The sequence below is a fragment of the Corvus brachyrhynchos genome, unplaced genomic scaffold, assembly GCF_000691975.1.
Source record: "Corvus brachyrhynchos isolate BGI_N302 unplaced genomic scaffold, ASM69197v1 scaffold56, whole genome shotgun sequence".
In the NCBI taxonomy this organism is placed as follows: Eukaryota; Metazoa; Chordata; class Aves; order Passeriformes; family Corvidae; genus Corvus; species Corvus brachyrhynchos.
The window spans coordinates 1,414,976-1,442,576 of record NW_008238664.1 but is presented as its reverse complement, the minus strand read 5'-3'; the positions used below and the strand labels follow the sequence as shown (position 1 = coordinate 1,442,576).

The 27,601-nt window shown below is 42.1% G+C and overlaps 1 protein-coding gene across 1 annotated transcript in view; it reads left to right on the top strand.

Moving 5' to 3' along the window:
- Nucleotides 1-25,819, top strand: part of NUAK1 (NUAK family kinase 1) — a 47,108-nt gene extending 21,289 nt beyond the window's left edge. Inside the window, exons 2-7 of the mRNA XM_008636382.2 lie at nucleotides 1,858-1,978; nucleotides 12,234-12,385; nucleotides 13,666-13,731; nucleotides 20,073-20,192; nucleotides 20,501-20,633; nucleotides 21,744-25,819. Coding sequence (XP_008634604.1) covers nucleotides 1,906-1,978; nucleotides 12,234-12,385; nucleotides 13,666-13,731; nucleotides 20,073-20,192; nucleotides 20,501-20,633; nucleotides 21,744-22,897 — 1,698 coding nt within the window. The 5' untranslated portion in view covers nucleotides 1,858-1,905 and the 3' untranslated portion in view covers nucleotides 22,898-25,819. The remainder of the gene's footprint in view (nucleotides 1-1,857; nucleotides 1,979-12,233; nucleotides 12,386-13,665; nucleotides 13,732-20,072; nucleotides 20,193-20,500; nucleotides 20,634-21,743) is intronic.
- Nucleotides 25,820-27,601: the final 1,782 nt, after the last annotated feature.

Below are 27,601 nucleotides of genomic sequence, written 5' to 3'. Positions count from 1 at the left end.
GAATGCACGTACTGCTCCAAGAGCCACCCACATCCTTCTGTATACAGAGTGTATTTGCATTTGCAGTCAGTCCCAGTGCAAACGTGGGAAGGGGAAAAATCCAGTGTCATCTTTAGAGCTGGTTGCCTTTTCCATCTCTAGAATTACTTGGAGACTATCTTGGTCACTCATTCAATTAAGATCTGTTGTATTACCTTTTCTAGAAATATGTGCCATGTAAATAAGACTGTAGCTATGCTGTTACTTTTAAAATCTCTATTCCAAATATTTGGGTCAAGAGGAAAAAAAGAATGGTTTTGGTTAACATGCAAATCGTTTTGTCCCTTGTCTTCTTTTTGTTCTGCTGTACCAAGGTAGGGAAGCACTTGAGCAAGAGCTTAATTTTAAGCATGTGCAGCAGTCTTTGGGAATTCAAGGGTATGGGGCATGTGCTTAATGCTTTTTTGAACAATGTTGCTTTTCAGAGTTGAAGGCTTTGTAGGAAACCTGATCCTTTAAACTGGCTCCTGTTTATGTACATTTCAATTTTATAATGTTGTAAGTTTTTCTCTTCTTTCTTCAATATCCTCAATGTTACATCATATAATGAAAACAGTACTGGTCTTGCCACTTGCAATTACTGAAGTAGGCAGTGAATTTTTTTTTTTTCTAGAGTAACTAGGGAAATAACATAAATCATAGATTTACAAAGGTTTTCCCAGCAGAAGTCCACAGTAGTTGGCTGCAAAGAATGACACAAGTTTGGTTTACCCATAAAAGGGTGGTCATCTCAGCAGGTCAGTGAAGTTCTTCAAAGAGGTATTGTTGATTTTAAGCTAGCTGATAATTTATTCCCTGAACTCTAGCTTAAAAAAACAATGCAGGGTAAATATTGAGTATAATAAAGGCCATGCTGCCATTCAGTATGCACAATGCCCTCACCTTCCCTCTCCCACCAGCTTCTCTACATTGTTGCCTTCTGCGTTTCTCATAGGGCATGAGATGACCTCCATGATTATTTATGGGGGTGTTCAGATAAGCCCTTTTTTCACAGGCAACATACATACACACAGTCACAAGGACTGTTATAATTTGAATTTATATTGCAAGTTCAGCTATCACTTCCTCTGTTCCCACCCTGCCTTTTGGAAAGCTATCCAGTTACATGATATGCTTGTAAAAAAGCTTGCTGATTGAGGAAGGATGCAGGAAGGATATGGTTTTGCAGTGATTGTGTAAGTGTTGTGTAGGACCTGAAGCCTTGGGTTTATATGAGGACGAGTTTAGATGTGAATTTCAAAGATTTATTTCTTCTGATTTTTGAATAAGTCATAACTCCTGAAGAGTTTGCCTTCTTTAGAGAACCATGGACTAACCTGTGTTAATGGGATCCTTTATGTATTAACATGGATATCACTATGTAATCGGCACCCTGGATTCCCTGCCCCTGTTCTGTCAGAGATCGCAAAGTTTTTTCAGAGAAATTGTCGCCAGAGTTTCTGTTCAAAATTGTCAGACACAATCATGTCTTAGCAAATGTACTTCCCATCAAAATCTCTTGGGGAGTTTTACCATTTGCATAAGGAGACTGCTTAGGCTAGCCCAGAGATCATTCCAAAAGATGCTGTGTTCCCCCTCAGTGAAGTCCTAAGACCTGAAGAGCCCAAAACTTCATGTCACTCATTACTGTAATGAGAGTGTATTTATTGCTATATGGTGAGGGAGCTGGAGCATGGAGGTTTGTATTTTAAAGGTTTGTTTTGGTCATTCCATGTTCTGCCAGCATCTAACATCTGTATTTATTTTTTGAACTCTTCTTAGTGGATTAGATGCATCTGTTCAGTTCCAAAAATAATGCTTCATTTCCTGAATTTATAGGTTGCAATAAAATCCATCCGTAAGGACAAAATTAAGGATGAACAAGATATGGTTCACATCAGACGGGAGATTGAGATCATGTCATCCCTCAGCCACCCTCATATCATCACCATATATGAAGGTTAGTGAATGTGATTTTCCTCTCTGACTGCTGTGTTACGTTCTTGCAGACCTGATGTTCATGTTTCTTGAGATCGTGCACCAAACCAACCCCTACTCCTTGTGTAACTCATCCCTTACCAACGAGACTGCCTTGAGCCCTGCCTTCCCTCTGAGCTACCAGTGTTTCACAGATGCATAACCCTTTGCTTGGAAGAGCTTCTTCTTGTGTGAGTTCGCTGTGTTGATGGCAGGTGGGAGATGGTTGCGTGTATCACCTCACGTCCTTGCTCCCTCTGGACAGCTCAGTTTCATTTCACCCTCACCCATGAACCAGCCTGATGTCTGTTTCTGTTCCCAACCCCTGAACCAGTCCTCGTTTGCTTTATTTTCCCTGGACTGCACAGGACTACTCTTATCTGCTCTTTGGAACAGTGGCGAGGGGTAAGAATTGGTAGGGTCCCTTCCCTACCAATTAGAGTTGCTAGTTCTGTCATTGCAGCTTTTCCCCCTGAATCCCAGCATGCGCTTCCTGTCCACCTCTGCACAGTTTCCTGTCAGTCTGCTGGCTGGCTTATCATTCCTGTTTCCTTATCCTGTCTTCTCCCTCTACCTCCTTTCTTCCTGGGACACAGCTAGGAAGATTTGCCAGTTTGTTTATGTCCCAGCACTAGCTGGGCGGGTCAGGCCATGTATGTGCTAAAAGACGCCAGCCAAAAGGTCTGTGCTGCAAGGAGGGAGGCTGCATGGTGGACCTGGAACATGGATTCCAGAGGTTCAGAGGGACCTGGGTCAGGCAGCCTTGTCCCTGGGGATCACCCCTTTTCCTCCATGCAGAATGGGAAGCCTGAATGTAGCCCTACACATTTCCATAGCCGTGAGGTAAATGCAGAAGATGTTTATGGCAGCTCTGCTCTGAGAGTTGATATGACTGATTAAAACAAGGGCTGTCTTGGCGTACTGTTACACTATCGCATATTGAGTTATTCAAAAGCATGTTCTTGTACTTGAAAAGAGATGAGTATCTGTCTTTTTATTGAATAAACTCATAAAAGGATCTGGAAACAGAAAAGGGGAGGGATGCTGTGTCAGCATGTGGGTTGCAAATGGAACAAAAGTTACTTCAAATGTGGACGGGAACTCAGGAAGAAAGAATATTAAGCATGCTGTGGTCCTTTGACCAATTGCCCTTCTCATCCTTACTTTAAATGGTTTTTACTGAGTTAAAACATTTTGTAAAAGTGAAAAAGATTACAGCATTTTTAGGAAGCAGAGACTAAAGTCCTGTGGGAGCAAAACTTCCCTCTCTGGCCCTGTGGAGGGAGGAGCAGTGCTTCTGCAGCAGAGCCAGTTGAGCTCCATGATGGAGAGTTCATCTTGTCAGAGGAGAATGAGCACCTCTGTCAGGTGCTGGTGTGTTTTCCAAGCAGTCAAGAGTCAGTATTTGGCCTGTAGCAGCCAATGCTGTAACTTAGGTATGGTAGCACTGGGAAGATGTGTGGTTGTGCAGCTGAACCTACAGGAGCTGCCCAGTGGTGAGGGTGTGAGCTCAGGGACCCTTGAGCATGTGCTTCACTTGAAGCTGAAGAGTACTTGTAGTGAAGTTAAGGGACTACATGAAAGACTGAAGTATTTGTATCCTCTTGAAGTTGGATTTTAAACACATAGCTGTTCCTCTTGAGTGATGCATAAAGAGTGATAATATTGCTATCCCCTGACACAAAATGTTGAAGTCAGTAAATCCTAAGAGATGGGCCAAATCTCACCAAAATTAAGCAATCCAACATTTCTGCAGTTGGTGTATGCTACAAGTCTAGTGTCCCTTTCTAGTCAAGAGGGATCAGCATCTTCACAGGGTGGTTGGCTCCCTCCTGGGAGACGTTTTTTTCAGATAAGTGGGATAAATGACATATTGGAGGCTCCTGTTGGAATCTAGCTGACTAACTTAGATCAGATGCTTAACTTTTAAACTGAAGACACTCTAGAGATATTTTACTGCTCTCTCACAAATTTATACTGTAGGTTTTCAGACTGCCACTGCACGTCTGACAGCTCTCTCAGTAGGTGCCAGGTTGCACAGATACCTAGCATGGACAATGCTGGCTCCCTGTAATATCTTCGAAAGCTCTTTGTATTGCATTTACAAACATGTGTTTTCCTTAAGTAGGATCCTTGTTTAGGTATCCTTTTGACCTTCCTGCTAATAGCAATTAACCTCTGAATTTGTCTACTTGATGTAAACACAAGCTTATCTTTTTTATTGATACCAAGCAAATTCGGATGTGTGGAAACAAAGCTTTCCAGTTTAGAGGTACTTTTTTGTAACCTAATCAAAAGGCATGTACCTTGCCCATTACTGCCAGGGCAGATGTACAGTTGTGACTAAAGAAATTCCATCCTCTCAGCAGGGCTGTAATTGGCAATCTGTCGAGTGTGGCTGTGAGGGAAGTGCTCTTTAAGTGACTTTAAACTCCTTGAAGGGGACTGGATAAACAAAGTTGGCTTTGCTGGCAGTGTTCTGATTTCAGCACATAAATTTTAGTTTATAGAATAATGCCTCTGTCCATTCATCTATCTGTCTCTCCCCTGCCCCTCGCCCTTCCTCTGCCCTATTGCTTTTTTTCCTTGAAAACTCCAGGATTTTATAATAAAGCCTTTAAGAGCTAACATATTTTTCCAGGGGTAGCTTGAGTGCAAAATCTACCTCATCTGGCAATACTTTATAAAAGTTAAACCAGGGAAAGAACATTCTGCAAACATTTGAACACATGTTGGGCCAATCATGAGGGTGAAGTTACACTTGGTACATTTAGGAGTGAGCTCTTGAGTCTTTGTAGTGTGAAGTACAGTTGTCTATGTGACTGTTTCTGTGCTGAAAGAGTTGTCTTTGGTCAGCATAACCATACAGAAAAGTCTGCCCGCTTGCAAAATGCACTTAAAAATGAATAGACTGTTAGCTAACAGAAATAGTTTACTGAAGATCTTCCCTGAAGAATGAATAAATATTAGGATCAAAATTTGGTGCCAGTGGAACATGATGGCATTAACGTAAACTAATAACTTCAGGAAAGTGAGGGCTCGAGTGCTCTGCTGAATTGGGGCCAGGATGCTTATAAGAGTGCTGGACCCTTTGCATTAACAAGGCACAAAATATGGATCTCCAAAGTCAGATGCACTTCTTACTTTTGTTTTCTACGTTGCCGTTTTGGTACTCTTAAGAAAAAGCAGAGAGATTCTCCATCATGTGTCTCCCAGTCCACAATGGCTTGAGCTAGGTTGCATGCTTAATCAGGAGACTGGTTCAGCTCTGCTTTCAGACCCCAAAGACAATGGGAGATAATCTGACAGTGTGTAACAGCAGTGGCATAATATTCCAGGATACTCACTGCACTTGCCAAATACGTGTTCAATCTCGCATTTTGTGCCAGACTTCGTGCAACAAAACATAAACACGCTTGGTGTTTCACACACACACAGGCCTGTCTCCAGTGTGGGGAGCTGTGTCAGTCAAGTCACCACATCATCAGCAAAACCAGCTGCACTGTCAGAAATCTGCCTGTGTGGCAGCTGTTAAGGTGTGTGGCCATGAGCCATTGCTAGGGAACTGTGTCCCTGCAGCAACACCAGCTCAGACAAGTGCCCCCCGCCGTCAGCTGCATGTGCACCTCGGGGTGGGGCAGGCAGCCAGGGGCCAGGGTGGCAAAACAGTCACCTATCTCAGGCTGTGACAGTTCAGAGCAGTCCCAGCCTCTGTCCCAGCCTCTGCTATCTCCTGGTTTTCAGACATAATCAAAACAAACTTTGGTGCCTAATGACCCCACCCCTTCTGTGTGCAAAGTACCTGAAAAAGCCACAAGTCCATTAAAACATCACGTGGGTGACTGGGCTTTAATCAAGAATGTTGGAAGTTGGAAAGCTGGAATGATTCTTTTTTTTTTTTTGCCAAGAGAAAGTACTTCAGCAGTGATACTGTTTAACCACATTTCTAATTGATTTCCTCTAATTATGTAGGCTTTTGACCTTCGAGTGCTTTATTCTCATTGTTTTCAGTTGATAACATCCAAGAACATCAAGTAATATTTCAAGTGTCTGGAGATACTAATGAAACAAGAACAAACAAACTTAACTCTTCAGTTACCATACCCCAGCTTTATGAATTTCCTGTCTTTCAGGGTGATCACCTAAACAGCACTTCATTGGACATGACATAAACTCACACGTGTGAGATCACTGGCAGGTCCAGTTTAAATGTCAAACTGATTGCCAGCAGCGATGAAATTTACTTCCATCTTCCCATTTACACAGTCCTACTGTAGCAATGTAAATATTTGCTTGTCTGAAGTTCCTTGACAGTTTTAATCATAATTTAAATAAAGGGGAGTTAGCTCTTGTATTCTTTGCTGAAACAAAGACAATTAGTGTAACGTTATTGTGGCCAAATTAGCAGCTGTCATTTTTCCTTCCTTTTAAAGAGCAAACCATCACAATCTGCATATCCTCAGTCTTGCTCTTTGAGAAACAACCTCACCAAGGATAATGGTTCTCATTCTGATTTAATCTCCTCTCTGGGGAGTAAATTATAGCATGCTGTCTGATTTAAAAAGATTATTGCAGGATCTTAACTACGTTCCTTTAATTTAAAAGGAGATACAATTTGGCTGAATAAGGCCATAATTTAGGAAAACAATTTAACACAAGCGTAGCATTAAAACACATACTTTATATCTTGGTATCTTCAATTATAATTAAGCATATGCATAAATTTATGTGTATGCATATAAGTGGTTTTCTCATTGGACCTGGGATATTTTCATGTCTGCTGTATGCTCTCTTAAAAAGAGTAAAAAAATACTACCACTACTAAAAAAACCAACTAAACAAAAATTATGCCAAGGGGCTTTAAAGCAGTCAAGAACACAAAAGCTGAATCAGGCTGAATTTCTAAGGTAAAAGACATTTTTCAGTACTTGCATGTCTTTTTGAAGAATAATTGAAGCCTTATTACAAAAGTGAGGTAATTGGGTCATACATGAATTTTCTGAATGAAAAGGTTATTCTAGTCTGCATCTCCAAAATTAAAAACAAACTAGCTTGTTCTTTTGATTTGGCTGACCTTTAATAAAAGAGCATTTTGTAGCAGTGGAAAGGTACTTCTGTCTGCGGCTGTTAGGAGAGTAATAAAAATACCGCTGAATGGAAAGACACCAGATGGAAGGAATGTCAACATACTGGAACTAATTTAGGAGATTGCTCTGATAGAGAGCAAAGGCATGAGGAGAATTCAAATGGTTCCAGTGCGAAGAGATTGGCCGCCCCTCTTAAACTAACAAACTAAAATCCTTACCCCAGGGTTACATGTAAACCAAACGGAATCAGCCCACAAGGAGGTAGACCTTTGGGGGGGGAAAAAATCCACCCCCCTCAGCACTCACTCTGACTTTAGTATTCTACAAGCTTGAAGGAAGGGCAAAACTGTCTGCTTTTTTTTTTTATTTTGGTAGTAATTAAGTCCAAAGTGAACTAATAGAGAGGCGTACAATGTACCATTAAATCTTTCTGACTGATGTTTGCAAACCATGCCCATCTGGGCTTCCAACAATTTTAGGGTGAAGCACATCTTAGCAATGAAGAAATGTGAGTATGCTCATTTGGTGTCAGACTTGTCCCATGAGTTTCAGAGGAGGTGACTTTGGTGTAGCTAAAGGGAAGAATTTGGCAGTAGGGTTAAAAAAAAAAGAGTGCTGATGAGCAAGAGGTCAACCAGCACTATTTGGAAAATGGAAGGCTGTAGATATAATTTCACAGCCTCTAAATGGAAATAAGTGGAGAGATTATATGCAAGAACTATTACTGTAGTAGAAAAACCTGTAAAAGAGGGACAGATTATTCATGTTACAAAATGTACTTTGTCTCAGATGTGTCTTTGATAGTGAGGAGTGAAATTCTTTCCCAGTTCCACATTTATGTTCTTTAAGGAACTTTGAAGTCAGCAGATTTGGGTTCAATTACCAGGCTGGAAGTATAGAATTTTTTTCTGTCACTTTTTTAAAAGAAACAAACACATTAGAGTTAAGGGTGGAGTTTAAAGAAAAGTTGTAAGAAATCTTTGACCACTGTATCTTAAGCACCCCTTGCTGCTTGGGTTCCCAAGGCTTTTGGAGTGACCAGACCAAGCCCAGGCAAGCTTGTAGCCCCTTGGAAAATGCTGTTTCTCCACGTTGCTGTGGCCAATGTCCTAGTACTTTGCTCATCTCCTGGGGTTACAATCACGTTGTTCCTCACACCTTGAGGTTCATGCTGTTCCTGCTCTTGGTTCCTGATGTGCTCTCACACCGCTGTCCCTGCTTCCTCCCCTGTGGCCACATAAAGTGTAGTCATCTCCGAAGTCAGTCCCCCAGACAGCAGGCTCTGTCTGCTAAGGAGTAGTAGTGATTTGCAAGCCCTACTCTGCAGCAGCACTTGACCACTATGACTGAGGCAGTGCAGCAGCCCTCCTGCCACATCAAGGTCTTGCTGCAGCTCTCCATGTAACTCAGGTTGCAGAGTGGTGAAGATAAACACAGTGGCTCAGAGATAAATGGTACACAGCCCATAGCAAGCATTTCTCCTGCTGCCATCCCCTCTAACACGTGAAGCTCATGGCTTGTATCTAAGCAACCCCCCATCTTGATTTTTGATTGACAGGCCATCTCCCCTGCTATCTATATCTGGATGTTGATACTGACAGTTCTCCACTTACCTAATTTGGCCAGCCAATTACAGAGTATTGATGGTTTGAAAGAAGCTAAAGCAGCCCCACCTCACTTGTACATGGCCTCCTTCCCTTTACCTTGCTCAGGGTTGAGGAGCAGGCTTGTATGACATGGCCATCCCAGAAGCAGCAAGCTTTGGGAGGCTCCTGGGGTTCAGCATCCTGCCAAAGCCATGCTTCTCTATTGGCAGTAGGTGCAGCCAGGGTTCAAGCACACTTCTAGGTGGGGGTGAGCTTCAGAATGAATATGCAGTAGGATGGAAGGTAATAAATCATCTGCAGCAAAAACAAGGAGTGAACCAAGCAGTCCCAGAAGCTATATGGAGGCAACCCGTCCATCATCAGCCCACAGGTTACAGCCCAGGTGCTAACAGGGCAGTATATTTATTACCTCATTATTCTTTGCAGTAAGTCAATCCAGCCTTTAATTAATGCCCTCCTCTCTTCCCCCAGCCATTGGCCACAAGGCTTTCTTGAGCATATGTTTATAAAACTACACGCTGTGCTCAGAAGGGAAATTCAGAAGTGCCTGTGTGAAACCTGCCTGACATCCTAAATACTACTGTGAAAATTCATGGTGCACTTGGCTGATGGTTTGAGATTTGCCAGAATACCACCTTGTCATTTGCCTGATAGTCTTGACCACTGAATTCCTCTTCAAGGTTGTGTGTGTGTATAGACATAAATCCCACTGCCTTTCAACCTCCTCTTCTTTCAGCAGCACCTCTCATTTTAGATTTTTTGTCTGCTGTTCAGTTCCCTCTTTGCAGGAAGTAGCTGTGTGCCCACTCATGAGGTTCAGCTGATACGGTGGAGGTGCTCTGAAGTGAAATGATGCAGTTATAAAAAAATACCTCCCTACTCACCTCTGCTCCTGGGTGGAGAAACAAATTGCTGTTTAATTCTGTAATCGTTCAGCTGTGGTGATGGTGAGGAGGCCTCTGCAATGTCATCTAAGTTCAAGGATAGTTTCCCTCTCAAAATTCTCCCTTATGAAGAAGAATGTGCTGGTAAACTGAAAGCCAGATATGAGCTACTGGAACGATTATGTTCTCATTGATTTGAGTGTGGCTTTATGACAAAAATTTGAAATTTGGAACAGGGATTTATACTTTCCTAAATTCAGCTTGATGGTGTTATCTCAGTTTCCTAGTGGGTATAAGAGAAAATTTGAAATGGAAAGTGCCTTTGAATGCACATTTCTCCAAACCAAATGCTTTCTTCCTCATTTCTATAGAAATGTTCTAAAATACATCTGGATCAGGACTTCTTTTACTATGGCAAATTTGAGTAAAAAAAAATTAGATTTTAGAATTTAAAATTTTGGAACATCAAGGATGATTTGAGAAAACTCTTAGGACTGAGTAATGAAGGCAAAACTTTAATAAAAACACAGCCTGGAAGAATACTCTTATCATGTCAGGGCTGTTATTGCTGTTACTGTCATCAGCAGAACTGAACACCTGGTAGGGCATCAGCTTTTGGGGGAGTGGGGCAAGAAGAGCCAAGGGCACATGTGCCTCTGAGCTGAAGGTGGTCCTCAGCTGGAACTGCTTGGGATGTGCATTCCCATGAAAGTGCACTGAGATCGTTTGTGCCATGTGGCATCTTCACTATATGTGCATGATACATGCATGTATTTCATGATAACTCATGGAATCAGCTGGGGTTTTGGGGGGATGTTGTTGTTGTTGTGTGGCTTATCTGTTTGTTTCAAGTCAGATCTCTTATATAAGAGCATTTTCAGTGATTTGTTTCAGCTTACTAAAACTATTTCTTTTTGCCTTCTTAAACAAGCCTGTACCTAACAAGCCTTTTTGAGCTTAGAGAAATGAATGTGTGCATTACTGTTTTATTGGTAACACATCACAGCACTTCCCTCTATGACATGGGGCATGTTCAGTTTTTCCCAGACAGTATCACTCTGTCATTCTTGGAGAGGATACTGTATGTATAATCCATCCAGAGACGGCTTTTCCAGTTTCCGAAGTTTATTGCTAATGAGGATGCACATAGGATGTAATCGCTGGCAAGAGCCTCTGCTTTGGGGTACAGTGAGGCCAGCAGACAAGTAAGCAGCCAATTTTATCTGGCTGTTTGCTCTCCCTTTTATCAGAGCTGTTTGGCTGGGGTTCAGGGGTGTTAGAGTGAACTGCAGAGGCTTTGGCTTGTAGATTTGAGTGACAAGGTGTGAGAGGACATGAGACAAAGCCTAAGAGAAGCAAATATCTGTGTGTTGAGAAAGGCAGCTTCACATTTCACTGCAAAAACTGAAGCTTAATTCTGTTTTTTTAAATCACCAAAGACCACTGGCTGAGCTTTGATGAAGAGATATAGGAAGGCATCATTACAGTAGGGCTGATCAAAACTATGTGTAATAAATCCTTTAACCTCATTAATTTGCATATGCCTTGCTGCCAGTGTGACCAGTGCTGCCACAGACAAAAAGAAAAGGAAAATCACCATGTTTTCATATAGCAGAGGTTATTTATGGCAGGTGCAGGAAGTTTCCCGTGGGTTGCAGTGGATTTTCAGTGACAAAAGAGAACTATCCAGGACATTTCAGCAATTCCAGACTATTAACAGCCTGCTTTACTAGATTAAATATTAGTTATCTGCCATTCACAGTGAAGTCCTTGACAGCATGTGACACAGCATACTCTGGGCCCCAGAGAAGAGTCGGGCTGTGATGTGTATTAGATGCATTTTCCTTGCTCTGCTTACGCTGGAGTTGTGCATTGCTGCCGGCTCTGCGCAAGCGACAGAGGATTACAGCGCGCAGTCTGTGCATGTGGTGGGACATATGGTAGGGGCAGGAGATAAGGAAGCTTGAGGATGAGCTGGGTGCATGAGATGGGGTATAGAGCAACACTGACAGGAGCTGTACAGTTCTGGAGACGTTGCAGCCAGGTGCTCATGCCCGCCATGCTGTCGCACAGAGTTGGGATGGAGGAGGACACATCTATCAGTTCACTTGTTGGATTTTGGTGGTAGGTGAAAGCCAACCAACAGTCATTGTAAGCCAAACGGCAATCCTGTATCAGTCACTGAAGACAAGAATTCATTATGCCTTCTCTTAACCCTTTCCAAATGATACGAGGGCTCCAGTTTGCTTCTGTTCTCTGGCCTCAAGCGGGCTACTGGTACAAGGAAGTCCCTGCTGGAGCAGGAGCTAGTATTCATGTGTTACTGACACAAGTGTCCACCTCACCTCACCTCACTAAGATAAGTTGACTTTGCCACTCTGTGACCCCATACTATTTGAGACAAAGAGTTTCATGTAGCCATGTGAAAGAGAGGATAACCTCAGCTTCCTTCTCTTGGTCTGAGATGTTGTAATCTTCCTCTGGTAAAAAGTAGCTTTGAAACTTGATTTTTGCAGTGGGATTGTGAGTACATCTTCCAGGCTGCAGTGGTGGTCAAGCATGCGTTCAGACATCCTGAGTCTTCTTCACTCTTCAAGGTGTCAGTTTTCAAATGTGTTGAATCAGCTGTGGCGTTTTTTCTTTTCTTTTATTCTGTGCAGTGTTTGAAAATAAAGATAAGATTGTGATCATCATGGAGTATGCAAGTAAAGGAGAGTTGTATGATTACATCAGTGAGAGGCGGCGATTAAGCGAAAGAGAGACAAGACACTTCTTCCGACAAATAGTCTCTGCTGTGCATTACTGCCACAAGGTGAGCAAAGGATTTCATAGTAAAAAATGCTGTTTCAAGGCTGATTTCTGGCATGTATTTCAAAGCATGTCTGAGGCAACAGCCTTCATTATTAAGTATCAGAGCACGTGATTTTATCAGTACAAAAGGAGATCTTCATTAAAAGTACTACACTGAACTAGGGCCTTTTTTTAATCATGTTTTCCTGTGTTATGGCAGATACCAGACACACCCTTACTTTAGCCCTATGTTGCATTTTTGCCTTTGAAATAATTCTCCTGACATTACAAACTCAAAAATTACAGCATCAACTAGAGAAGGCATCCCATATAACCTCTACAACATTAATATTAATGCATTCAAACAAATGCCAGTTTGCAATTTGAATATGCTGGTAAACAACTTTAGAACAGGAGATATATGAGAGAAAAATCCAAGAGAAAGCTATGAGGTTCACGTATGAGCTTTAGTGCATACTCATTCTGGATAGGTAAAAGTAACTTTACCAGATGTAGTGGGAAAGATACCATTTGCTAATGACCTTATCCATCATGGTACCCACTTGGAATGACAAGCAATTAAACCCAAGGTAGCTGACTGGCTGTCATTACGGACATTTTATCCTGTTTATGAAACAGCTGCATAGACCCAAAACTTTTATGAGGCTAAAAGCAATGAGCAGCTAACACAGTTTTTATTGGAATTCTTAAAACACTTAAATCTCTACTTGAATTCTGATAAACAAGGGTGTTTCTCAAAGTCCTCACTGCGGAGTGCTGAAAAGCTGCAGTGCCATTCCTGATGCAGTTAATTTTCCCAAGTTTCTGTAAAGAAGGCTCTGACCTAGACCCAGTCTGTTTGCTTCCATCCCTAATATTTACAATCCTTTGGGATTATAACTCCCCCGATCCACGTGGCTGCTCATTGGAGGAACGGGGGCTTTTGTAGGGGCTAACGTCATTGACAGATACTGGTTTCTGGTGCCTGGGAAGAATATACTGCTTTCACGCAGTGGGGGCAGGATCCAGGATGGAATTAAGCTCCGAAAAGACACCCTCCAGCCCTCCACCCCCCACCCCCTGCTGTTTTAGAGTCTTTGTGGGAGGATGGATTCCAGTCATTCTTCCCTTAACCACACACCAAGTGACTAATACAGTGCCTGTCACTAGTCACTGGGCCATGAGTGTTATGACAGTGAAACCAGCCCTGAAATGTAGAAGCAAAGACCACCCTGCCAGCTCGCCTTTAATTTTCCCAATATTTTCTCATGTTCTTCCTCATTTTTTTCTTCCTTGTTTCAGAACGGTGTTGTCCACAGGGACCTAAAATTGGAAAACATTCTTCTCGATGACAATTTTAATATTAAGGTAGGATTCTTTTTCTCAGCTTCTCAGAATGGATTTGCATGTTTTATAACATTTTTACCCAAGGTATTAGAAGAGCCATTGTTATGGTAACAGCTACTAAGCAACAGCATCTGGCAAGAGGCTCAGAGGTTGGGGGAAGAGACCACCGATTCCCAGTAATACACACTAAATGAAGCTTTGCAGACTGTGGGGGAGAAAGCCCTGTCCTGCCACGCAAAGGCCGTGATTCCCAATGCAGTATCTATCCACTAGCAGGAAACAGCAGAGCATTTCGTGCCGTTGGGCTTATTGTACAAATGATATTATTGCTGGCTGCTTCTGGGGCTAGGGAAAAACTGTTCTGGTCTACAGGGTTCAAGTGCCTCCTACAGAACACTCTGAATGTTCTTTTGATCATGGCTGGAAAATAAGCAAATAGAGTTTCAAAATAAACCTAGTAAAGCACATGTGCTTCATTAGGAAATGGCCTTGGAACTTCAGACTCAAACGTATACTTTGGATGGTGATGTCAGTGATGTCATTTCCATGCCATTTCTCCCCAGTGAAAGCATGGGAATGACCTTTTTTCCTCTCTTTTTCTTCTATTGTTTATAGCTGTAGCACAAAGTTAAATAATGCAGAGATTTAATTTCCAGTGTAATTTCCTATATATATCCTATATATATTCCCTGTAAAATAAGTGTAATTTCCAGGTGGCTGAACCTGTTTCACTTTCAACTTTGTTCCTCCTTGGGTAGCTGGATGTAAGCGTGGCTGGATGTACTCATCCATGGGCAAACAAGCAGAGCGAGGAACACCAAAGAATTTCTGCTGATGCTTTAGCATCCTTATTTAATTAAAAAAGTAATCAAGGAGCTACTTGCGTAGCCCAGTATCTAAATAGCCTGGGTCTTCCTTTTGTCTCCTCTGAAAGCCCTGGGGCTGCAGGCACTGCCTTCTGTGCTTCACACTGGAGAGATTGTCTTCATTTCAAGCTGATGTGCAATGGAAATGGAAAGTAACATGTGGTAGCTGCCATCTGTGTAACACTGATGACAGAAGCTAACTTGGATCAACTAGTGGATTAAAGGCACATAAATATGTGGTTTCCAAAAATAGTCTTTTACAGAAGGCCCATCTAATGCAATATTTGGATGTTTTGCTGTTAGCATCCAGCGTTGGAGCAGACCTCCCTTCTCCTGTTCCTACAGGGACACGGTCTGCAGCAGCCAGAGCTGTTCTCAGCAGCACTGAAAACAAAAAGTAACCTTTCTAGGACATTGTATACAAATCAGGCTTCCTCAGGCAGGATGACCTTTCTTTCCACATTACATGCCAAACTATCTTCCCAGCTAATCAGAGAATTCTTGAGAGAAAAGAGGAATTTGTGGAATTTGCTAGCTGTGGTGGGCTGGATCTCTGCACTGTGGTCCTCATATGCAAAACCAATCACTTCCTCAAGCCTCTGGGGAGCTGAGCTTTGTCAGAAGGCTCTGTTCCCGCCCCTCTCTCCTTTATGGGAGTCGATCTCCTGCGGGTAGAGCGGAAGGATGGGGCAAGGACAGGTAGCTTTGTGTTTGGTCCGCACTTGGAGCTGACCCGGGGGCTTCAGAACCACAGATGCATTTCAGCTGCCATAGCGAGTGGCACTGCTGTGGAAGAAATTCAGGTAGCTGTACCTCCCCACATACCTTCCAGTCATTTGGACATCTTTTTCTTGAGCGTTTCCCTTTCCTGACTTGCGTTGTGTTTAAGCTGCTGTAGGTATTTTTCATATTTCCAGCCTTTCCTCAGCTACATCTCTTCAATCTTAAGGCCTCTGAGCAGGCAAGGCTGCCTTGGCATGGGCAAGTGGCTGCTTTGCTGTCCCCTGGTAACTACTTCTGCAAAGGGTCTCATGAAACTGAAAAACAGACTGAACTCAGGAAGGTGTTGGTATTTCATACATCTTACAGTCAATAGTGATTGAATTTGGATTGCTTCAAGAGGTGACTTTTGGTATGGTTTTCCTTTTCCTCTGTCTTCTCTTTTTTTAAACCTTGTGACTAAGGTCAGCTTTGAATACTTGATGTTAAGCAGACAGCCACTATTTCCCTGATGCTGAAGCTTTGAATATGTTGCTGTGGTTTCTGTGTTACTTGCAAGGAATTTTACTTCCCACTTTTTCTTTGTTTCACTAAACAGTAACTGTTGGCAAGGAAACACATATGGAACTGTAAATTATTTATTAGGAGTACATTTATCAGGTCCTCATTCTGAGAGTATTTACATGTGGTTAATTCAGGCAGAAAAAAAATGCAGTTTGGGGTTTGGTATTGACTGATGGCTTCACATATCCAGGGGAAGGCATTTTCTAGAAATGGATTGATAGTCTTATCTGTACTTTCCCAGTATTCATATTTAATTCAGTGGATTACAAACACAAAATTGGCGGTTTGATTTTAAGAATGAGAAAATTAAAGGAATCTCTTTGTTCTTGGGTGCAATGTGCAATTAAATACATATTTCTGATGAAGCCAGTGATCTATGCATTATGATTTACAATAACGTCATAATAATGTGAAGAAAAAATAATGTTGTAAAAATAGATCCCTGCATAGCAGCTTAAGCAATACTTTTAAAACAGGAAATAAAAAGGACAAGTAATCCATTAGAAATTATTATCTGACCTAAAAGGGCCCCAGGCCATTTTACTTGCTACTACAGTAACTTGGAAACCTTTCTTAAGCTTTAGATAATTAAATGAAGGTCATGGAGGAGTGTATGAAGACATAAGAAGGGCTTTTTGTTGTTTTTAAGAGCTGTGATGGTGAGTAAAAGTCTCTGGAAGCAGAGTCGTGTTAGAGTACAGCAACAAGGAAACACCAGTGTCTGGAAGCAACACAAAATTACACATTTTGAAGAGTTCTGCATATCCACATGCCAGAGGTGGTGGGCAATGAGGTGAAGAAAGTGATCCAATCTGTGGTGTATTTTTAGGTTTTTCATGGACTTGTTGTATGCAGTACTATTTCCTGCAGACTTTTGCCGAAAACCACTAAATGCAGCAAACATAAATGAATCAAATGAGCTTTAAACACTTGTGAGATCCAACATGCACACATATCTAACATGCACAGCTGGAGGTGGGCAGGGTCAGACAGGCAGGAAGGCTAAGGCAGCTCCAAAGCATTGAAAAAGCTGCCCTGAGTTGGGAAGTTAGGAAGCCCTTTGTGGGAAGAGATTCACAATGGCTTTAGGCATTTGCCTTTGGTGGTCTTCAAAAAAGCCTTTTGGTGGTGCCTGCTTCTCTTCATCCATTTTGCAAGGACTGAGCATGCTAGTGTTTGGTTCATTGTAGGCATGAATTTACTGGAAGAAACAGCAGCGGGGCAAATAAGTAGCTGCCTCCATCTGCCCATAGCTCCTGCAGTTTGGTCTGATGAGGACCACATGTCCTCAAGCACTGCAGTTCTCCCCAGTGCCTAAATCTTCAAAACTGCATGCAGGGACATGGGGAGCAACTGCAGCCTTGTGTGGTGGCCAGGAAATTAATGCCTCTTGCTGAACTATCCAAATACTGTGTTCCTGCCCCATGCCACAAGCTACCCCCCAGGGACACCTGTGTCACACAGCCTGGCACGATAGAGGGGCCTCCTTGTTCACAGTAGGGATGAGAAATGGTTCCTGGGCTAGAAAAGATGTCTGGCAGAGGTTGATGTAAACCGTATGATCAACCCCGAAGTGATAGAAGAGTAGAACAATGCAAGTGTAACAGTAACATAATCCTGCTCACTGCACGTTCTCTTGGGCTGGTAAGGGGTCACCAATCAGCCTAACCACTGAAAACCCACGAGGGTTTCGTATATACAGAGTAAGTGTGTGGAGTTGGGCTTCACTTCACTGGAAGGCTCACCAGCTGCCCATACACTTCATTTGCTTTAAGAGACCTAATTATTTCTCTAGCTGCAGTGCAGAGAGACAGATTCTTAAGTTGGATAAAACTGACAATTTCTATGAGTGTGAACTTTGTGGAGTTTATATTCCACGCTTCAACAATAATAGCTATATTATATTTACTGTTATCAGAGCTAACAGTAGGTATGAACATACACTCCTGAAGCAAGGAGAATAAAAGTCTACTTTTCTGCTCCTCCCAATTTAGGAAGTTTTTTTGACTTGATGCCTTAGTTCCATTTAAGTGCCAAGAACATGAAGTAATTCTGGCTTCTATTAATCTTGTTTCGGGGGGCATGACAGTTTTAATGGGAAAAGCTGATAAACATCAGTCTGTGAGCATGGGAGTGGACTGTAACATAAATACTCTTTTCCTGAATGGTCAAAATGAAAACATGAATGCCCAAGTCTGAGAGTTTCTTAGAGTGAACAATGGTATGTGTATCCCTATATATATATTCATGCACATCCACATGCATTTTATACATTCCATGGTGGTAAGGGAATGTATTTTCATAAGGAATCACACTGTGCAGTGTTTGTTCTTGTCTTAGCTGCATCCTGAACTAAAATAAAAATCAATGACCAGCACGAATTTATAACACTGAAATGATCCCATTCTTCCCCTGATTGACAGGGCACACTTCATAAGGCTTAAAACCAACTTCCTGCAAGCCAGGCAGGGTGACTTGATAAGAAAGTGGAATTTAAGGCAATTAAGTGCAATCTGAGCCATGAGAATATGTTTGCAGACTGCAATTGTACACCAGCTGTTTTCAATGACATTCCAGCCATACAATGAAGATTTTACAAACCTCATTTATTTAAGGGTTGACTTTTCTGCTGTGGGTTGATAATACACTGTCTGAGGGACCGAGTGAATTCAATCTATGAATGGATGAAGTGAGATGAATTAAAATTAATGAGCAGAAATCAGCTGCTCTTTGAGCGGGATGAGTTCAGATTGTCAGTGAAACACCTGCACAAGCAAAGCATCAAATAGGGAAGGGTGAAGCATGAAATCTCATCTCTGACTTATGACTTTAAAAAGTGTATAAAAATGATATATTAAAAAAGTTTATATTTCTAATGTGAAAGTATCTAACAACTATATGTATCTATTTATATCTGTTTATAGAGTGTATCTATGTTCCTGTTTTGGTCTCAACTGTGTCATTTTTCAGTGTAGCTGTAGAAGTTGAGATTGTAGAGACAAAGACTTTACCTCTCCCAAGAGTTCACTAAACATTGCAATTCAACAGGTATTACAGGCATTGATGATATACACTTCAAAAAGCCAAGAGTGAATGATGGTGCTGGCAAATCCTTTTCTTTCCCACTCACTTTGTGTTTTCTTGAATCTTCTCTTGTGAAAATTCCTGGGATTTCATTTCTTTCTGGTAGAAAAGACATGAATAAGGTGAAGAAAACCCTGAGAAAACTCCTGTTTTTAATAGCTATAATACCTTTTTTATGCTTGTGCTTTATGTCTTTTATGTAGGCATTATGTTGATTGTGGGCAGTAATACAAGTATCTCTGGGAAGCAGAAGCAAGATAAAAATGAGATGTGTTGCCTTGTGCTAGAGAACCAAAAAATGCAGAGGTTGTGGGAGTATTTGGTGTTGCTATCCTCAGCCTTTGTTTTGTAAGAACAAGAACAGAGAATTGAAGTAAACAAAATATTTGGACCTGATCCTGCAATTCCTACATGGGCAAAATTCCCAACAGTCCCAAGGGAAGTTTTGTTTGTGTTGGGAAAGCCAGATTTGGGCCCATTGTTTCTAATTAGGAACCAGACTTGTGTTTATTATCTCGTGATAGACATCTTATGGTCTTAACAGCTCAGATTCCTCAGCCCCATGTCCCTGAGTCTGGAGGAGAGGGCGACTGCCTCACTTTGCCCCTAGTTCAAGCGTAGCTACATTCCAGATGATTTCAAAAATCTCTTTCTTCAGTAATGCTTAGCTTCCTGCAGCACTCCTGCCTGCCTCCTCCTGTTGAATGTAAAGGTCTTGGCTTTTGGCTTGCATGTATGTGATAAGAAGGGTGGTACTTTCTGCTTGCTTCCCTCTGGTGTTAATGACTATACAAAATTAAGAGCAGTCAGTGGACAGCGGGCTTCCCAGTATGAGATTATCTTTGCCAGCATATGAAATTCATCCAGGATAAAATTACCAACTGATGGTTTGCAGTCAGTTGGTGGTCTGTCTGTGAATGGAACCAAAGCATCCTTGTTCCTAATCAGGAGGATTTAACCTGGGAAGCCTTCTTCTCTGAGGGATCTTGAGAGAGAAAAGTAAAATCCACATCGAATTCCTTGCCCTACGGTAGAGACAAATACAGCTAAGTCTTTCCTGATAAAGGATATTCTGTTACTTTAAGAAATCATTAATATTACAAATGCCTTGTACAATTCTATTTGCAGATTGCTGATTTTGGACTCTCCAACCTCTATCATAAAGACAAGTTTCTGCAGACCTTCTGTGGAAGCCCACTGTATGCTTCCCCTGAAATAGTTAATGGACGGCCTTACAGAGGCCCAGAGGTAAGAAGGGTCAGTTTTTCTGTGGTGGTATGGGGATGCTTTTGATGATAATGTTCTTGAGGGCTAGTCCTAATGCAAATGTTACTGTACATGTGAGTTCACTTGGGTCTGTCCCGTATTTGAAGTTCTTAAGCTGCCTTCACTTGCTTTTGTTTACATTGCCTGTGGGTGGTTAGTGACATGTTAGACACCAGTTTGCCCAGCAGTAGGTGCAGCTGGACATGATGCTGCTCTTGTGGTGCTGATGGAAGCGAGAAGGGCAGGGATCAGCTTTCCTGGGCTTCACATGTGTTGTGTCTGTATTTCAGGTTGACAGCTGGGCCCTCGGTGTATTGCTTTACACTCTGGTTTATGGAACGATGCCCTTTGATGGCTTCGATCACAAAAATCTCATCAGGCAGATCAGCAGTGGAGAATATCGTGAGCCAACACAGACCTCAGGTATGAAAAAGGAGGGAGAGCCATGTACTGAGCTGACAGCAATTCAGAATGGAGCATTTTGTTTGGCCCCTTCCAACATCTTACAGTGTCGTATTAGAATGATGTACACCAAAAAAAAAAATCTGATTCTCCTACTGAGTTCATGTGCTATAAATTGCCATCTGGGTACAGCACTTTCCAAAAGCCCATTTGAAATTAAAGGTTGGTAGCAGATAGATTTTGTTGCCTTGGGGAAGCTGTAATGGTCTCTTTTAAGTACAGTGGAAGGTCTGTTAGCTATTGCAAGTGGAATTGTTCAGACAGTGGAAGGTCTGTTAGCTATTGCAAGTGGAATTGTTCAGACAAGCTGTAAACTGATACAACATACATGTACAGATCAGTCCACTCACTACACTGTGGTCTATCACAAGCAGAGAGAAGGAGAATGGTCAGAGCAACACAGTCTCTGATTAAAGAAGGCAGGCCAAAATCTGAATTAATGCCACTGTGTTCACGTCGGCTTCTAGGATAGCACATTAAGCTGTCACCTGACTGAAAAGTATCAGCTAAGTCTGGCTCACTGATTATGACTCCTTCCAGCCTTAAATATCTATGCATATATTATATTTAAATGAATATTTATCTTGTATCAGTTGTTTGCCATCCTTTTCAGCTTCCTGCCTTCTCGCTCTCTGTATGAAAATAAACCTTCACAATACACAGAAGACTGCGTTGTTTATGGAAAAAGTAAATACAGAAGCGATAATGTGTAGATCATTTAAAATATCCCAATTCCATTTTATTTTCTTCTAAGTTTTGTCATTTGAGTCAATAGATTGGTGACTTCCTTCAGTAATATGGAACTATTCACTGTCTAATACAGTACAAACATTAATTTATTGGATAGCCCAGTGTACATTTTCCAGAGTGAATCATATTCTTCTGATAAAAAGTAGTGCTCAGAGGCATTTTCCCTCATTGACTGGTAGTCAAAGCCTTGTTCCCTTTCACTTCTCCTGTTGGATGGAGCATTATTTTTGCTTGTTTGATTGGCTTCACACTTCCAATTTAAACTGACAGACTTAAGAATGCTATGTTCTAAAAATGTTATATGCCATTCTTCATCTATAGATGCTCGTGGTCTTATCAGGTGGATGCTGATGGTGAACCCTGAACGACGAGCAACCATTGAAGACATTGCCAACCACTGGTGGGTTAACTGGGGCTACAAGAGCAGTGTCTGTGACTGTGATGCCATGAGGGACTCCGAGTCGCCACTGCTGGCAAGGTTCATTGATTGGCATCACCGTTCTACTGGCCTCCAACCAGAGACTGATACCAAAATCAAGTGCCTTTCTAAGCCCAAAGGTCCTGAAGTCACACTAGAGAGACAGAGGTCTCTGAAAAAATCAAAAAAGGAAAATGATATTGCACAGTCCATCCAGGAAGGAGGAGCTGAAAATGCAACCAAACCGACCTCCAAGAGACCCAAAGGCATCCTGAAGAAAAGGAGCAACAGCGAACATCGCTCTCACAGTGCAGGTTTCATTGAAGGAGTTGTCAGCCCAGTGTTACCCTCTGCTTTTAAGCTGGAGCAAGAGTTGTGTAGGACTGGTGCGGCCATTAAAAGTGTTGTAGAGGGAGAGGTAGCTGGCAAATATGGCACTAAGCAGTCTTCACTAATGCCAAAAAAAGGAATCTTAAAGAAGACTCAGCAGAGGGAGTCTGGCTATTACTCCTCTCCAGAAAGAAGCGAATCTTCTGAACTGTTGGACAATAATGATGAGACAGTAAACAGTGACACTTCTCCAGGGGTCACAGAGCCATCCAGAAATGGGTCTTACAGCCATTCCTGCAGGCGTAAGGGCATCTTGAAACATAACAGCAAGTATTCTACCAACAGCACTGAACCTCCTTTGATTAGCCCTGATACACCAACGCTGGAGGCCATGGAAGAAATGGTCTTGCCTGGGGACGTATTACCTCGAAGTTACAGTCGCCCTTCCAGCGTGATTAGTGACGACAGTATTTTGTCCAGTGACTCATTTGATTTGCTGGATTTGCAAGAGAACAGGCCAAACAGGCAGAGAATACGGAGCTGTGTCTCTGCTGAAAATTTCCTCCAGATCCAAGACTTCGAAGGACTTCAGAACCGCCCACGGCCACAGTATCTAAAGCGTTACCGCAACCGTCTGGGGGACAGCAGTTTTTCTCTTCTCACAGACATGGATGATGTGACTCAGGTCTACAAGAAAGCCCTAGAGATCTGCAACAAGCTCAACTAGCAGAGGGAAGATGGAAAAGGGAGGGAAGGGAGTTATTCTGTGTACCTTTATGATGGAGTAAGCCAGGTCACTGATTTGCTGACAATGGTAGGTTTTGATTCAGAGGAGCTGACTGTACCTACTTAGCTGAACTCTGAGTAAAGTTGCCCCAAAGTCATCTCACACTTCTCTAATTTTGTGTCCTCAGAATATTACCTACCTGACCAGAGAAAAACCTTTGGTGTTTGTATCTGTGATGAAAGCACATCAGGAGCTAGCAGACAAAAGCATCAAGATTTGATGGCTCAAAGTCAAAGCTAGACAGAATTAAAACTGGAAGTGAGGGACACATGTTTTGAGAGGTTTGTAGTTAATATGAGATAAGCTTTATCAAGAGATGAACTGAATTCTTCAAGTTAAATTTGGATGCCTTTTAGACAAGAGGCTTTATTTCCCTCTGAAGTTATTTGTCTGGGTACAAATGATTGCACAGTGGGAATCTTTGGCTTGCGTTATGCAGGATGCCAGGCTAGCTGGTCACCATGGTCCCTTCCACCAGGTTGACCGGAGAGGTTCTGAACATGTTCTAAGATAATTTGAGAGACTTGCCCCAGAAAAACTTCATGAGGTGTTTGTGGACAAGCGATGGAGCAGGCATTCATATCTGGACCCTCCCACAGTGTCCAGAGCCATTGCTCTTCACTGAGCAGAAAGTTCTAAAATTGTTTCCAACTCCTGCTCCTACCAGCAAAAACAGAGCCACAGAAATGATAATGGGAACTGGAAGGAATGGGTGTTATCAGCAGCTAAATGACCTTTTAAGGCATTTCAACCCATATGTTCAATCTGTGACTCTTGCAAAATGGCCAGCCAGATGAATGTCCAGACAAAGATGGGTCTCAAGGGTTAGCTGACTCTCTAATCTAGAGTTCGGTCACTGTCAGCAAACGGTGCCACCTTGCTGCTAGCTTGTAGTATTTGGGGTGACAGTAGTTTGCAACCAGAATGTTAGGTAAGGAAAAGGTTGTAGAATGTAGGAAATGGGTAGAGGTCAGAAAGTTAGTGGGAAGATGCCTTTCTCCAGATGAAAATGTTCCTAGGTTGGTGATAATGGAGCAGAAAGAATTGAGTGATGAAATGATAATGGTAGATTTAATAACGGAGTTTGCATAAAATTGTGGGCCTGCCTCTATCTAGTGTAGCTGGTACTGAGTGTGCAATGTTACCAGTTTGAAAAAAAAAGGATATGTGTTTGTGTTCTCAGACATGTCCAGCTATCCAGACTGAAGGCTTCAACTCCCATAAAGGTACCACATGGGTCTACTGGATTACCTGAATGTAAGTCTATGTCAGAAAGGCACTGTGTGTTTGACAGGCCTGGGCAAACTGGAATCTTCAGGCCCATTTCAGTCTCATTTCCATGAGCACATAGCCCCTGGCTTTCTTGGAGGTGCACTGGTGCGATTAAATCACAGGTTTCAGCCGATGATGTCAAATGATCCACAGCTGCAAAACTTGTGTTGACACTCATACCCAGAGCAGAGGGGCATGGGGGCAAGTTCTGGTCTCACTCCTGCCCTGTAACTGGAACTGAAAGCAGGGTTTGACCCACTGTGTCCCAAATCCTAGAGATGGTGCAGAAACTAAATAGAGTTCCTCTGGGGATTCCTTGGGAATCGGGGATAAGTGCATATATCTTTGGCATCTGGGACAGGGAGCTATTTCACTTGCAGATTTCTCTTATTCAGTGTATCATGGTACTTAAATCTGCCAGTTCCTCCTAAAAATCAAGTGGGCTGCCTAGCATAAAGATGAACCAGCTTGAGTTTCCTAAATCAGTTAATCTGCCTCTGTGGAGAACCTTTACTTGTTACTTATTTACTTACACTGGACCGAATTTGGCTCTGAAATAAATGGCATCAATACCATGAAATCTCTGAGAGACGTGCTCTCAGGCGGTCAAGTGAAATCTGGCTCACTGTCATTTGCTCAGGAAGGGCAACTGCAGGTCACTTCTCTACAGATGTGTACCTCTCTGTATGATACTCAGACATCTCATCTTCTCTCACAAGCCCTGCATGTGCTCTTTTACCCCATCCCAAACCAGCACCCCATTTTGCAGTGTGTTGAATTAACAGGTTTGCTGTGGTGCATTTTAAAACAACTCAGCTTAGTCTCCATGGCCTTTCTGAAACAAGGGTGGATGTGCCTTGCAGCCACGGCTTTCAACTCATGCCTTGGGGTGTAAGAGCTGCATCCTCAACTGGTGTGAGTCAGTGCTGTCCCGTTGAGGCTGGAGCATCACACCTTCCCTGCACATCTGGCACTAAACCTTGAGTGGATTTATAGAGGTTTCAGGATGAAGGGAAGGGAACTCAGCCGGCTGTGGCAGGGAAGTCAGGAGCACTCTGAAGGCTCCTATCTCTGAGGCTTTTGCCCAGGCCTGCTTCCTTGTGTACAAATGTGAATGAGTGAGTGACTGCTTGCTGCCAAACTGGAAACGTTATGTAGGGATTTACTGGCATGTTACTGGCATGTTACATGTTTACTGGCATGTTATCATTCCTAGAAGAGAAGAAAAAAAAAAACTTGACTGCACATTGTTACTATTAGTGTTGTGATTCTTATTTAATTTTTTTTGTAATACAAAGTCAACTTTTTTATTTGAATTTGTCTTTTTTTTAATTTATTGGTCTGAAAGCCATTTCAAAGTTATAATAATATATTTGGTGTAATTTAATTGGTGCAACATTATTTTACAGCTCCGGCCAAAATTGTTTTGGTGTTATTTTTTGGGGTTTTTTGTTTTTTTCTCCCAATCCTTGGTTGGTTTGAGCTCTACGAGGCACACAGGGAAAAACGCTGGATAATCACCCAAAGTGTTTGTATTTTTAATCTGACACTGTTTTTTATTAAATAAAATGAAATTAATGTAACTGTGAAGAGTCTCTCTCTCCCCCTTTTCTTTTTCACTGTACATCAGCATGAGCCAATGCCAAGTGGTAATGAACTTGTCATGCAGAAATACGGCGGCATCTCAGCACTTTGTACCAAGTTGTTTATGCAAACCTTCTTGGCTCATTTCTGCATTTGAATATGATGTGGGTGGCCACAGAGACTCCCTTGCTGTGAAGCATTTGGCACTGCAAAGCACGCAGAGCTTTCAGCTCTAGAAAAGTTTGGTGGAGAACAGCTGACTGGGGGTTTTCTGTTGAAGATAAATGAGGTTTGTGTGCCCGGTGTGCTGCAGGTGAGACAGAGCTGGCTGAGCAGACACAGCACAGCTTATTTGTAGCTCAGAGACAGATGGTCACGGTCCTTTCTCCTCCCCATCTGGAAAAGGGACAGTTTATTGACAATGCTCTTGTTGGTAAAATTTACGGGGTTTGAGCAGTAATTTGATCAAAAAAGACTGATGGCCATTCACTGCTGTCGAGTGTGAGTTGACTTCAGTCAGATGGCTTTGAACAGAGTAATCAGCTGGTGAGAGGGGAAAAAGGGGAGTCAGTTTTCATTTTTTTGGAATCCCCCTGATCACCAGAAGGCTTTAGATTGTTTTTCTTGGAAAACAGGTGGGCATCATAAGGGCAGCTGGGTGTGCTGGGGACTTGTTACAATAAAGGAAGTGGTTGGCAATGTCTTCGTATTGGCTCTGAGCAAGACACCATTAAGCTTCACTCTTGATGCAGCCAACCAAGATACCTGTGGTGTATATTCTGCTTTTTTAAATTACAGGCAGTTTGGATTAGGATGCAAGGTTTGGATATTATGGGGGGGAAAAAGGCTGTAACAGTTCTAATTCATTTTCTCTCTCTTGAGCTTTTTAAAACAAGAAGCCATGGCTGTAGGTGCTAGATTACGACCACGTAGAAACCAGTGGGAATAAAGGGAAGAAGCCAATGATGCAGAAGGGTAAGCAGGCATAAATACATTGCAGAAGGAATGATTATCTGCTGTGTGCTAATTGAGTCAGGAATTATGAGGTGTATATTCAAAGTCAGCACGCCTGTTCTTGCACCTGAGGTGAATAAGGTCTAATTGTGCTGGTGGTGGAAATTATACTGCAAGTCTCTTCTGTAATAACAATTATGAAACAACTTTTTTCTTTTTTCTTTTTTTTTAAACACACTAGTTAAAAAGTGAAGCTGAGGGCAAACTATTTGCTTCATTTTAAAAATAATGACTTTTAGAAAGTTCTGGATGGCTGGGCATGCTGCACATTTGTGGCAAGCTCTGAGGAGTAATTATGTACATGTTTGTACAGCTCTGAGAGTGCACAGCTCTGGGGTGGGGTGGGAGCTCAGAGTCTTAATTTTCCTATTTATTACAGAAGATAAGTGAAGAGTGATATGTCTTAGCAGAAGTCACACAGTAAATCTGTAGACAGACCTGGTTTTCTTTTATGTTTCCTGCATAGGCATTCCAGTGGTTCTCAGAAATTGTTGAGTTTTTATGGTTTGAGCAAGACAGGAGCAAGGAGGCAAGACAGGAGCATTTTTAGTTATTGCAGGCAAATGAGTTTGCAGATAAATTTGTTATTGACTCCATAATCATGTGCAGTAAAACTTCGCAACACCAGAGCCTCAGTTATAGCTACAGGGTAAGTCATAACCAGCCTAATGAAGGGAGACGTCTGATACTCATGTAAATTCAGTATATATAAGGAGCTTATTGGTTTAATTCAACATTCATCTCAGGGATTCAAAGCTCATTTTAATGAGCTGC